The 13314-nt window shown below is 41.1% G+C and overlaps 1 protein-coding gene across 1 annotated transcript in view; it reads left to right on the top strand.

Moving 5' to 3' along the window:
* SCAMP1 (secretory carrier membrane protein 1) overlaps positions 1–13314 on the top strand; it is a 74762-nt gene that overhangs the window by 31189 nt on the left and 30259 nt on the right. Inside the window, exons 3-4 of the mRNA XM_065406004.1 lie at positions 4031–4135; positions 4436–4547. Of these exons, the coding sequence (XP_065262076.1) occupies positions 4031–4135; positions 4436–4547 (217 nt within the window). The remainder of the gene's footprint in view (positions 1–4030; positions 4136–4435; positions 4548–13314) is intronic.

Raw genomic sequence — 13314 nt, 5'->3', positions numbered from 1 at the left:
TATGACGTTAATCAAGGTTATAAGAGGTTACATGGTAGTCAGTGAATCTAGAAGGTGCTAGTAAATTTCTTTTTTAAAAACTCCAATCCAAATAAAATATAATATAAATGAAAACTCGTTTAACAAAACTAATAGCTGTCTTGGATGGAGGTCCGGTTACACAGCCTGACAGATAGGGAATACTCTGCCACTTACTCAGTGTCTGTGAACCTGAATGGTTTTGTGTTCATATGCCCACTTTTTGTTTTCAAAACTGATGCCTTTGCTGTTGCCGGAGTTTGCCATCTGGAGCCTGTGTGTTGCTCCTGTGGGTTTTCATATTTTGATTGAGTGGTTGTGTGTCTTACTGTCTTTGGACAAATGCTGTTGGAGCAGATGCTCTTGGGGAAAAAAGCCAATTTTTCTAGGTTTTGTTTAGTTATGAACTGTTTCTCTTAACTGGTATGAAAACCCAAGAGACAATAAATGCACAGTTCTGCAAACAAATATTTTGCGCGCACACACACACTTCAGCAACAATGACTCTGGAACAGATCTAGCTCTTCCTTATCCTTTCCCTCTAAGTTGTTTCCCTTCCCTAACAAGTAAAGATTATCATTTTTTTCTGCAAATGATGTTAAATAGCTCACGTTGACAATAATGTCCAGTAGAGCAGATATCCTCTTCCTAAACTGAACAATGATCAAGATAGTAGATGTTTGAACACCAAATATGCAAGATAAGAAGAACAAATTAAAATCCCATGAGGTGAGTCCCTTGTAATGTTCAGTTATCAGATTGGGCAAGTCCTTATTTGACTGTTGTTTAGTTTATTATTTGTAATATTTTACTACACATAATTTCAAACTTTATATAGTAAAAGAGTGAACTCAGTGGGAGAGATCAGAGAAATATCTGAGTTTTTTTTCTAGTTCTCTTGGCTACTGTACTCAGATACGATCCATAGAAGGTTCATAGATACCAAGGCCATTGTGATCATCTGGTCTATGGCCTGTGTTATACCAGAGGTCAGAACTTCCCCAGAATAATTCCTAGACCATATCTTTCAGAAAAACAGTCAATCTTGATTTAGGAATTGTCATGGATGGAGAATTCCCCACGACCCTTGGTAAATTGTTCCACTGGTTAAGTATGCTCCCTGACAAAAATGTACACTTTATTTCCTCTCTGAATTTGTCTAGCTTCAACTTCCAGCATTGGATTGCATTATACCTTTTTCTGCTGGATTGAATAACCCATTATTAAATATTTGTTCCCCATGTAGATTCTTACAGACTGTAATCAAGTCACCCGTAGCCTTCTCTATGTTAAGCTAAAAGGATTGAGCTCTCTATCACTAGAAGACATGTTTTCTAATCTTTTAATCATTTTCATGGTTCTTCTCTGAACCCTCTCCAATTTATTAACAACCTTCTTGAATTTTGGGCACCAGAACGGATATGAGTTGGGAATCAGAATTATGGTTTGGACTCAAAAGGGCACTATTGTGGAGTCTGAGGAAAGGCAGTTTGGTCTAGTGCATAGAGCATGGACTGGGATGTGGGAGACCTGGGTTCTAATCCCATCTCTTCTGTTAGCCCACTGGGTGATCTTGGGCAAGTCATTTCACTTTTTTGTGCCTCAGCTTCCCCATGTGTAAAATGGGGATAATAATACTGATCTCCCTTTCTATAGTTCTTTGAGATACTGATGAAAAGAGTTGGGTATTAGCTTTTTCTGAAGGTTAACAGTTTAGTAGTGTTGATAAATGCAAAGTAATGTACATTGGAAACCATAATCCCAACAATACCTACAAATGATGGGGTCTAAATTAGCTGTTAGCACTCAAGAAACAGATGTTGGGGTCATTGTGGCTAGTTCTTTGAAAACATATGCTCAATGTGTGGCAGCAGTCAAAAAAGCTAACAATATGAGGAACCACTAGGAAAGGGATAGATTAAACAGAAAATATCCTAATGCCACTATATAAAATCATGATATGACCATATCTTGAATACTGCATGCAGTTCTGGTTGCCTCATCTCAAAAAAGAGATATTAAAATTGAAAAAGGTAGAGAGAAGGTCAGCAAAAATGATTAGGGGTATGGAACAGCTTCCATATGAGAATAGATTAACAAGACTGGGACTGTTCATCTTGGGAAAAAGGTGCTTAAGGGGGGAGGAGGCTATGTTAGAGGTCTGTAAGATCATGAATGGTGTGGAGAAAGTAAATAACACTTCCATATTCACCCCTTCAGATAACACAAAAAACAGATAACCCAATGAAATTAATACGCAGAAGGTATAAAACAAACATAAAGAAGTAGGACTTCTTCACACAACAGTCAGTCAATTTGTGAAACTCATTGCCAGGGGATGTTGTGAAGGCCAAAAGTATAAACTGTGTTCAAAAAAGGATTAAATAAATTCATGGAGGATAGGTTAATCAATAGCTGTTATCCAGGGTGGTCAGGGATGCAACCCCATGTTTTCGGTGTCCCTAAGCCTTTGACTGCCAGATGCTGGGACTGGAGGACAGGGGATGGAACACTTGATAATTGCCCTATTCTATTCATTCCCTCTGAATAATCTGGTGTTGGCCACTGTCGGACAGGATACTGGGCTGGATGAACCATTGGTCTGACCCAGTATGGCTGTTCTTATATTTCTTAACGCTATTTTTCCCAGATCAGTGTCATGGTTTGATCCCCGATCTTGGGACAGGAGGCTCACTTGCTTGAGGGATACCCCCGGAGAGTACACGGTACCCACTAGCTCTTTGGGGGAGCAAAAATGAAAATGGTATTCAAGATAATTTGTATCTCTAGGTAGGCTCAAGCCTAATGTTCCTAAGGCTCATGAACTACAGTAGAACCTCAGAGTTACGAACACCTCGGGAAAGGAGGTTTGTAACTCTGAACAAAGCATTATGATTGTTCTTTCAAAAGTTTACAACTGAACATTGACTTAATACAGCTTTGAAATTTTACTATGTAGAAGAAAAATACTGCTTTCTCAATTTTTTTAGTAGTTTACGTTTAACACAGTACTGTACTGTATTTGCTTTTTCTTTTTGTCTCTGCTACTGCCTGATTATGTACTTCCAGTTCCAAATAATGTGTATGGTTGACTGGTCAATTTGTAATTCTGGTGTTCAACTCAGAGGTTCTGTTGTAAAAGGATTACACTGCACATATGCAGAAAAAGGAGCCAAAAGGTTTCCAGCATTAAAATTTTCACTGCTGTTGGATAGCTCCAGAGAATAAACTGTAGTCCTTTGACCTTAACCTATCCAGCTCGTGTCAGTTCAAGTCCCATCTTTGTCAGAAATCTGGGAGAATATGAAGGCATTCTTTCTGTGGTGCATAGAGGATAAAGAGGAAGAGGGAGGGATATTGAAATTAGTGGGAGAGGAATAGCACAACTAAAAAAGCTTATTTTGTAACCATTAGAAGCAAACTGTAACCAGTCCTTCATGCAGATAATTGAAAAGTGCTTATAATGCCTGAAATTCATAAGTTGTAAAAGCAAATATTAAAGGAGATATTAATCAATAGACTATGAACACTGAACAATTATCTTCAGATTTGAAAAATTGAATAGGAGGGTATATTACCTTACTAATTATTCAGTAGGTGACATAAGTCTGTGCTAGGAAAAGTCCTAGAGATCACTGTTAAATAGTCCTTGTCCTATTTATTTATTATATAAATAGGTCACTTCTAATTCCTGGGCTTCCCATAACTGATAATTACACTCACCCCAGTTCATATCTGAATCAATTTAAACTCCTGTGTTGGGCGTACAATTATTTATAAAATGCTGTGTTGCATCTCTGGCAAGTAATGTATTGTATAAATAATATTTTATCATAGAAGAAGGAATTATTTTTTCCTAAAGATCAGCGTTACTGCAGGCAGCTTACCACAGAATTTTTGGTTATCTATTATGTCCTTTAAGATTATCTACTGTATTTTTTTTTAGTCTTCCATAGTATAAAGTATCTGTTTGTGAAAGTGTGTCCTTATAATTTTCACTTTCTTTTCTTAGCCTCCACCAGGAAATGTGAAAATACCTAATACACCTGCACCCAGTACACAACCAGCTATAATGAAACCAACAGAGGAACCTCCTGCTTACACACAAATAGCAAAGGTTTGTGTATAACATTTTGGGAACGAGCTAATTGCAAAAGAAATTCTAATTGCATATATAAAAGTACTCTTTTAGGCCAATGTTAATTTTATAAAGCAGCATTACTTTCAATAACCAGTGCTATGCTTTACAGAAACACGTGCTGTAATTAGGTACAAGTTGTTGCATTAATTAATTAAAATAGCAGGTCTATCTTGATTCATGACTGAGAATGCAACATAATTGAAGAACATATACGAAAGAACAAAAATTCCAAGTTTGTGCATTTGTTGCTATCTAATGGTGCTTGTTTTTCCTCAGGAGCATGCATTGGCCCAGGCTGAGCTGCTTAAGCGCCAAGAAGAATTAGAAAGAAAAGCAGCAGAACTAGATCGGAGAGAAAGGGAAATGCAGAATCTCAATCGACAGGGTGGTATGCATCACAATCTTAATTCTTTTTATTAGAGATTTAAGTTTTAAAACTCTGAAATTCTGAGTTTCTCTGAGAAACTAGTTCAGTTTTCTGCTTGCCTGTTTAAAACAGAGGTCTGAAGTATTTATTTTTAGGATCTCATTCAGGAAAAGAAATCTGCCTTTCAGAAGACTGCATAAAAAAATCACACACTTAGTTTTTGAGGTAAACTTCTGTAGTGCAAATGTGTAACGTAATCTTTTGTTGAATCAGTATATATGCCTAATGCACCTGCACCCAGTACGCAACCAGCTATAATGAAACCAACTCAGGAACTGTATTAACTATTGGTTTTTATTCTTGGTTTAAATTAAAGTAACATTAACTACTTGAAACCATTCAAATTTTTAAAAATTTAATTAAAAGTAGTCTTGTATACTACACCTGCCTGATTCCTTTTCTGCCAATATTTGTCATTGTACAATAATTTTCCTATCTTTCATATTTTTCCTGTCCTATTTTGCTGGGTGGGAGATTCCCACAAATAATTGAAATGTTCTGATAATTATCCATTACTGGTAGTGTCCAGAGTCCCAGATGAGGATCTCATTATGCTAGTCACTATACAAACATGGAGGTAGTTGTGTTTCCTTCATTGAAGAGCTGACAAAGTAAAACTGATGATATGTTATCCATGTGAAGAGTATGCAAACTGGAAAAAAAAAAAAAGTGAAAATAACTTTTTTTTTCTGAATTTTTTTTTATTTATAATTATCTTGAGTGTTAATTGTAAAAATAATGGATTAAAAAAAGTTCAGACAAAAGCGTCATCTATTTTTTTTTTTTTGCAAGGTGACAATGTCCTGCTATATACCTCATTGCTAAATTTCACTATCCGTGCACTTGTCTTTAGTTTTTGCTTTTTAGTAAGTGTGATGCGCAGCAAAATTAGTGTTTCTAGTGCAAATTTTTAATTGCAGAAACCTGCTACTGGGGAGCATGGTATAAAAATGGCAAGTTGTAACCTGGACATTGTGCTGGAAAGTTTGGATGTGGGGATGGTCTGCTTTAAAAGAAAAAGTTCAGGCTGAAACAAGAAAAAAACAACAAATACACAATGTTGAATTTGTGTGACTTTATTTTTTTTGCATAAGATAGGATTCTTGCACCTGGTCTGGGCCCTTAGCGTTTGGCTGGCAGGATTTTCCAAGTGCTCAGAAAATAAACTGTCATTTGGAAGCACAACAGGCCACTGTAAAAACTCAGTTGGCTCAGCCGGCTTAATGACTTGAGAATTCAAATATTTGGGGAATTTCCTGTCCGTCACTTGTTGGAATCAAGGACCCAGGAGTTGGGGATCTATTTTTTTAATAAAGAAAAATAATTGCAGATAAATTTTCCTTCTATAATCACCTTTACTTTTTTGATAATCTAGGTTTTTTTCTGCTGCTAGTCGTCGTCTATCTTCCCTCCTCCCCCCCCCCCCGATTGTTTTCTTTATTCATTAGTTTGTATGCAGTCTTTTCAAAATTTCCCCTCCACCTATTGCCCTTCATCCTCTTCACAGCTAAATTTTACTGATGGTCTGATATGCCTTATTCCCTCAGCTTGTCTTTTCTAGTCCTTAGGAACAGTCTTATTCCTTTCTACTGCATCTTAAGGAACAGGGAATTTTGAGATCCCAGACATGCTTCAGGATGCCTGGAACCTGTTGTTTCTTATTATGCCTCTCTTATGTTGCAGCAGTGAGCACCAAGGGTTCTGAGAAATTTGAGGAATCTGAAGGCTTCTTTTGGATCACTGGAAAGAGAAAAGATTAGTCCCTAAGGATCAAAAGGGGAAAGGTTAGGTTTTATCATTTGGGTATGAGAGGCATGGCAGATTGGGAATTATGTGACACAAGTGAAGGAGAAAATTTCCTTACTTGTTAATTTTCTTTACTAATCTCTTCTGTACTAGTCCAGATGCTTGGAGTATATTTTGATGAGTATATTGGATGTGTGTTTGTCAGTGTGTAAAGCTCACTGGATTTAGCTTAACGATATTGAAAAGCGCAATTAAGATGCAGGTGAACACATTTGAAGCTTTGTTAGCTGGCCTTATTTTAGCCTTGGGGAAGCTAACATGTATTAGCTAAGAGAACTTAATTGAAAAATGCAACCTTGCCCGTCAAGACTGGATCTTGGATTGTAGGTCTTTCCAACCAGTAGTTGGAGACAGAAACCTCTTGTGGGATGTCAGACCCTCTTGTATGCCCTCTAGTCATCTCGCAGTCCTCAGCTGAATATTTTGAAAGCTGTACCAAATAAAAAAAATTCAGACATTATTATTTAATAGTCATTAACAATTTGAGTAATTATGAAAAATCTGAACATGTCAGTGAATCTGCATTAAAACTCTCAGTAATAAGAGAGGCAGGCATCTAAATTTTACAGAATAAGGGTCTGAATCGGTATAGATTATTTCAAAGTAAGAAAATTAATTAGAAAATATTATTTCCCCCATTCTTGGGTCTTTTGTACTGATACTTGGGACTTTCAAAAGCAGTTTATTTTTTTTTACTATGGGTGGGATTATAATTTGCATCACGTTCTGCAAAAGATCACAATAGCAATCCTATGCTGTAATGCTTGACAAAAGTGTCGGCAGAAGCCTATTAGCTAGTCTTGTAAATCTGTGTTCAAAACAGGAAAGGTGAGATTTAAAAGATTCTGTTGATTAGAGATTTATGTTGCAACAGGAAATTAATCCGTTCTCTAATCCACCTAGAGACAGGGCTCTGTGTACTTCTAGATAATGTAGCCTTCTCTGTCAGAGTGTTGGAGTTGGGACCAAATGTGGGTAGGATGATTTCTAGGTTCAGGTGAAAGGCAGTCGGTGTCTCGGGCCAGTATTCTGGCAGAGCCCAAGCCTACAGTGTGATCTTATAATAGTGAAAAGTTATACAGTAGTGAGTTTCCAGGAAAACTTTGCAACTCTCCTCTTCTCACTAAATCAGGGGTGGGCAAACATTTTGGGCCAAGGGCCACATCTGGGTGGGGAAATTGTATGCAGGGCTAGGGCGGGGGTTTGGGTGGGGGAGGGGTGCAGACTGTGGGAGGGGGGCTCAGGGCAGGGGGTTGGGGTGCAAGGTTCAGCAGGGAGCTCAGGACAGGGGGTTGGGGTGCAGGAGGGCACCGCTTACCTCAAGCGGCTCCGGGGTGGCAGCGGCGCGTACCGGGGCCAGGCCAGGCTCCCAGCACGCCTGCCCTGGCCCCACGCCGCACCCGCGCTGCTCCAGGAAGCGCTGCGGCCCCTGGGGGAGGGGGGCGGAGGACTCTGTGTGTGCTGCCCTTGCTGCGCCGCCAGGTATCGCCCCCGAAGCTCCCATTGGCCACGGTTCCCCGTTCCCAGCCAATGGGAGCTGTGGGGGGCAGTGCCTGCACGCAGGAGCAACGCATGGAGCCCTCTGCCCCCCCGCCCGGGGGCCGCAGGGACGTGGTGCCAGCGGCGCTGCGGGCCGGATCCAAAGCCCTGAGGGGCCAGATCCGACCCGCGGGCCAAAGTTTGCCCACCCCCGCACTAAATATACTGCTTGTAAAGACAGAATTTAAGGATAGAAATCCCAGGTAAAGCCTTGGAGTTAAAAAGGAGGAGGAGCCGTTTAACTCCCTTAACCCCATTTGCACTTCCAACTAACACCCCATCTCCCTGCTTGCTTTCGTTTCTAAGCATGTTAAATGCATTCTCTACAATCACTGCCTGGAGTTTCTCTTCTCCAATTCCATTCTAGACCCTTTCCAATCCAGCCTCTGTCCCTTGCATTGCACTGAAACCACTCTCACCAAAGTCTCTAATGACCTCCTCTTAGCTAACGTTCAGAACCAGTACTCATCTCCATCCTCTTTGACCTGTCAGTTGCTTTCAACACAGTCAATCATGCTCTTCTTGAAATCTTGTCCTCCCTTGGTTTCTGTGATTCTTTCCTTTCTTGGTTCTTTTCCTTACCTCTCTAATTGTCCTTCGGAGGATTCTCCTCATCTGCCCACCAACTTTCTGTGAGGGTTCCTTCCATAGGACTCTGTCCTTGGTCCCCTTCTCTTTTTCCTCTGTGCCTGATCTCTGGGCAGCCTCAGAAAGTGCACAAACCCAAATTTAACTATGATCTGTGTGCTAACTACTCTCAGGTCTAGCTCTCTTTCTATCCAAACTAAAGTCTCGGTCTGTCTCTCTGACGTCTCCTTGGGGATGTCTAGTTGACAGCTCAAGCTAAACTTGGCTAAAACAGAGTTCCTAATCTTCTCCCATACACCAAGCCCTCACTACTATCTCTTTTTTTGATCACTGTGGACAACGCTACCATTCTACCTGTCACTCTGGCCTGCAATCTCTGCGTCATCTTTGACTTGGATGTCTCTTTCGGTCCTCGCATTTAGGCTATATCAAAATCTTGCTGATTCTTTCTGCATAATATCTCTAAGATACAGCTTTTCTTATGAATGCACACAGGTAAAACTATCATCTAAGCTCTCATCGTCTTGCACCTCAGTTACTATAATCCTTTGTGGCCTTGACAAATGCATTTTTCCCCACACATATCAGTTCAGAATGTTGACGCAAAGATCCATTTTCCTAACCTGTAGCTTTGATTTATCTCATCTCTCTTTGAATAGCTCCCCATTCCTAGTGTATCAAACATAAGCTGTTTGGATTCACTTTCAAGGCTCTACCTACATGGGTGTGATGGGTTCCCGGGGTGCAGCCTGGATTGTGGGACTGCAGAACCCTTCTTACCCACCAACCTGGGTTGCCTCTTACAGTGTGATGCTGTTGCTAAGCCACAAACCTTTGGCAGATACTGTACTTACACAGACCTCCACACCCTACTTCTGGGGGAATTCTGTGCCAAAAAATCCAAAATTCTGCAAAATGTTGCATATTTTATTTGTCAAAATAATGCAATATAATCACACCAGTTTCACTTATTTGGTAATTTATTTAAACTACCATACAGAAAAGAAACCACAATAACTGTTCAGCATTTCCTAAATACATGAAAGTTAAGTTACAAATACTTGGTAACCAAAACCCTGCATTCCAGTCATAATCCTGGATTTTCATTTAAATTACATTACTTTTATTTTGGTGTTTGGTGTTCTCTAAAGTAGACTGTCACTTTAAATTGCTCAGACTTTCACACATGAAAGTCATACAGTTTTGCTAATCATTGTCCTGCATTTTTTTTTTTAAATGGATAAGAAAAATAGATCCTGAGCTGTAATCTAACCGCATTGTGACTCTCTGACACAGGAAAAAAAAAGCGAGAAACCACATTGACCTTCCTATCTGAGGATTCTGTTACTGTCACTTACAATAAGGCTCCTTTACACCATTCTGGCAAGGTAAAAGAGCCTCAATTAACTAACAATGGGAACATTAGCCGCTTGCCTGTTCAGTTGTTACATTTCTGCTCTGCCTCAGGGACAGAGCCTGCTTCACACAGCTCTACGCCTCTGAACCCAGGATGCAGCAACAGCTAGGAGAGGGACAGAAGGAGTCTCTCACTCATTTTCACACAGGCAGGCCCCCAGCCCCACCACCCCCTTAACATCTCTCCACTGACCAACGCACACCGAGCCTCCCCCTGCATGGTGATCTGCTCTCTGCTGCCAGCTGCTCCCAGCAGATGCGTCCGGGCTGCTGCGGAAGGGGCATGTGTTCCCCACAGATTTCTTTGCTCCCCCATTTTTCTGTGGGGGACCCAAGAAATCTGCGGACAGAATGAATTCTGTGCCCCCCCCCCCCCCAAGGGCGCAGAATTCCTTCAGGAGTAACACCCAACTGATTACATAAATGCTTTGCCAGCCACTCATGGACCAACAATAGAGAGGCTCCAGCCAATTCCCCCCCAGCTACCCAGCCTTGCACCCCAGAACTGTACTGTCTTGCCCTGATCAGAAGCCTGACCAGTGTAAGTTCATTATCCAGTCCGTGCGTCCCTTGATGTAGAGGGGTCACACACTAGCCTTTGTAAACTGAGGTTTCCCAAGCACTTCCACCAAAACACACAGTTTTAAGTAAAATATAAAACACATTTATTAACTACAGAAATAAATTTTAAGTGATTTATAAGTAGCAGGCATAGAGATCAAAGCTGGTTACCTAAGAAATAAAACAAATTCGCAGTCTAAATTCTATAAACAGAACAGGATTTGAATCAAGCAAGATTTGAATCTGTCTCATCCTGACAGATGGTATAGTTCCTCAATACACAGGCTTGGACTCTCTTCCAACCCAGGACCACTCTCTTCAGTTCAAAGTCTTTGTCCTCCAGACCTTCTTCCTGGTGCTGAGTTGTGGGGGGATTGAGGCCAAGTCATGATGTCACTTCCCCTCTTTATAATTTCTTCCAGCTTTCTGGAAAGATGTCTTGCTTGTGACATGGGAGTCCAACCCCATTGATCAAGCAGTCTCCATTGTCTATGTGCTCTCTCTTTGAGAATTCTTCTGGGATGGCTGCTGGGCAAGTGGATTCCCCTTTAATGGGCCATGCATGTCTGGCTAATCCCTGCTGGTTTGGGGTGTTCCCAAACTCACAACATATTTCAGTAATATGCACATAGCAAAACTTGATAACTGCACATATGATGATAGCACAGACAATCCAACAGGATATTAATGTTCAACAGATCAAGACTTTAAAATGATACCTCACAAGGCATACTTTGTATAAAACATACCATAATTGTATGACAGTGGTGAATATGGGGGTTTTAGGGTGCTGCTTTGAGGAACAGAGTGCACACATGGTCAGTCTCCACTCTGCCTATCATCTCTAATTTGTACTGAGGGGTCGACGCATACCAGGAGGCAAGACTCCATTGCCCACTTATTACTTTTTAAAACAAGCACCTTTTTGTTTTTTCTCTTGCTTCCTCATGTACTTAGGAGGCAGTCCCTGAGCTACCTCATTATCGTCCTTCATATCGCTCCTCAAAACTCTCCTTTTGCTGTGACGCCTACAAAAAACTTGAAAATGGTTAGGCTGTTGGCGTGCCTGTTATGCTTACCACTACAGTCTCATTGTATCCTTGTACTCCATCTATTTGTCTGTATCAATCTGTTTTTCTTTTTTCGCATACATAAATTGTAAGCTTCTTGGGGTAGGGACTGTCTTCCCCCCCCCCCCCCCCCCATTTCGTACTGCACCAAGCACAGTTGGGTCCTGGTCCATGACTAGGCCTCCTAGATGCCATAGTAATACAAATGATAACTAATGATAACGTTTCAAGTCCCTGTGGAAATCGGGTAACTATGGAAATCTGGTAACTATTTGCCAGTCTCAGCTTATCTATAGCCTTCAGGAATCTAGGGTCATAGGCGCTGATTCTGCGGGTGCTCCGGGGCTGGAGCATGCAATGGGGGGGGGGAGGGAGAAGGGGGGGTGCTGAGCACCCGTCAGCAGCCCCATGCTCGATTCGCTCCTCCCCATCCCCCCAGCACTTGCCACCCGCTGGCGGCCTCACTGATGAGCCCCTACCCCCCAGTGCCTCCTGTCTGCCACGATCAGCTTTTCTGCGCCCTGGGGGGGGGAAGGGAAGGGAGGAGCAAGAGTAGGGCATGCTCGGGGGCGGAGGCAGGAAGAGGCAGGGTAGGGCCTTAGGGGAAGGGCTGGAGTGGGGGCAAGCCATGGGAAGCACCCCCTGGCACATTAGAAAGTTGGCGCCTCTGGTTAGGGTAACATACTATTGAAACTGTTTGTTTGTTGAACCTCTGAGCACAGGAGCTGCTACAGCCTGAACTCTAATAGAACTGAGACTCTAGCCCTGGGGTGTTCTCAACAAATTTTTTTGGTGGCCTCAATATGTGGCCACCAGCTCTTGCTGGCACTGCTGCTCTGACAATTTTTCCTAAAATACTTAATTACTTTAGGAAAAACACATAAATATGCACATATACTCATGCAAAGCATTATAATCTATAGGGCTGTCAAGCGATTAAACAATAATAGAATACCATTTATTTAAATATTTTTGGATGTTTTGTACATTTTTCAAATATATTGATTTCAATTACAACACAATACGAAGTGTACAGTGCTCACTTTATATTTATTTTGATGACAAGTATTTGCATTGTAAAAAACAAAATAAATAGTATTTTTCAGTTCACCTAATACAAGTACTGTAGTGCAATCTCTTTATCATGAAAGTTGAACTTAGAAATGTAGAATAATGTAAAAAAAACCAACAAACTGCATTCGAAAATAAAACTATGTAAAATTTCAGATCCTGTACGTCCACTCAGTCCTACTTCAGCCAATCGCTCAGACAAACAAGTTTGGTTACAATTTGCAGGAGATAATGCTGCTCACTTCTTGTTTACCATGTCACCTGAAAGTGAGAACAGGCGTTCACATGGCACTATTGTAGCCAATGCCGCAAGATATTTACATGCCAGATGCGCTAAAGATTCATTTGTCCCTTCATGGTTCAACCACCATTCCAGAATACATGCATCCATGCTGATGACGGGTTCTGCTCGATAATGATCCAAAGCAGAGCAGACCGACACATGTTCATTTTCATCATTTGAGTCAGATGCCACCAGCAGAAGGTTGATTTTCTTTTTTGGTGGTTTGAGTTCTGTAGTTTCTGTTTGAGTGTTGCTCCTTTAAGTCGTCTGAAAGCATGCTCCACACCTCATCCCTCTCAGATTTTGGAAGGCACTTCAAATTCTTAAACCTTAAGTCGAGTGCTGTAGCTATTTTTAGAAATCTCACATTGGTACCTTTTTTGCGTTTTGTCAA

The sequence above is a fragment of the Emys orbicularis genome, chromosome 6 (genome assembly GCF_028017835.1).
Source record: "Emys orbicularis isolate rEmyOrb1 chromosome 6, rEmyOrb1.hap1, whole genome shotgun sequence".
Classification (NCBI taxonomy): Eukaryota; Metazoa; Chordata; order Testudines; family Emydidae; genus Emys; species Emys orbicularis.
The sequence above is the reverse complement of the archived record's forward strand: the minus strand, read 5'-3'. Positions and strand labels throughout refer to the sequence as shown.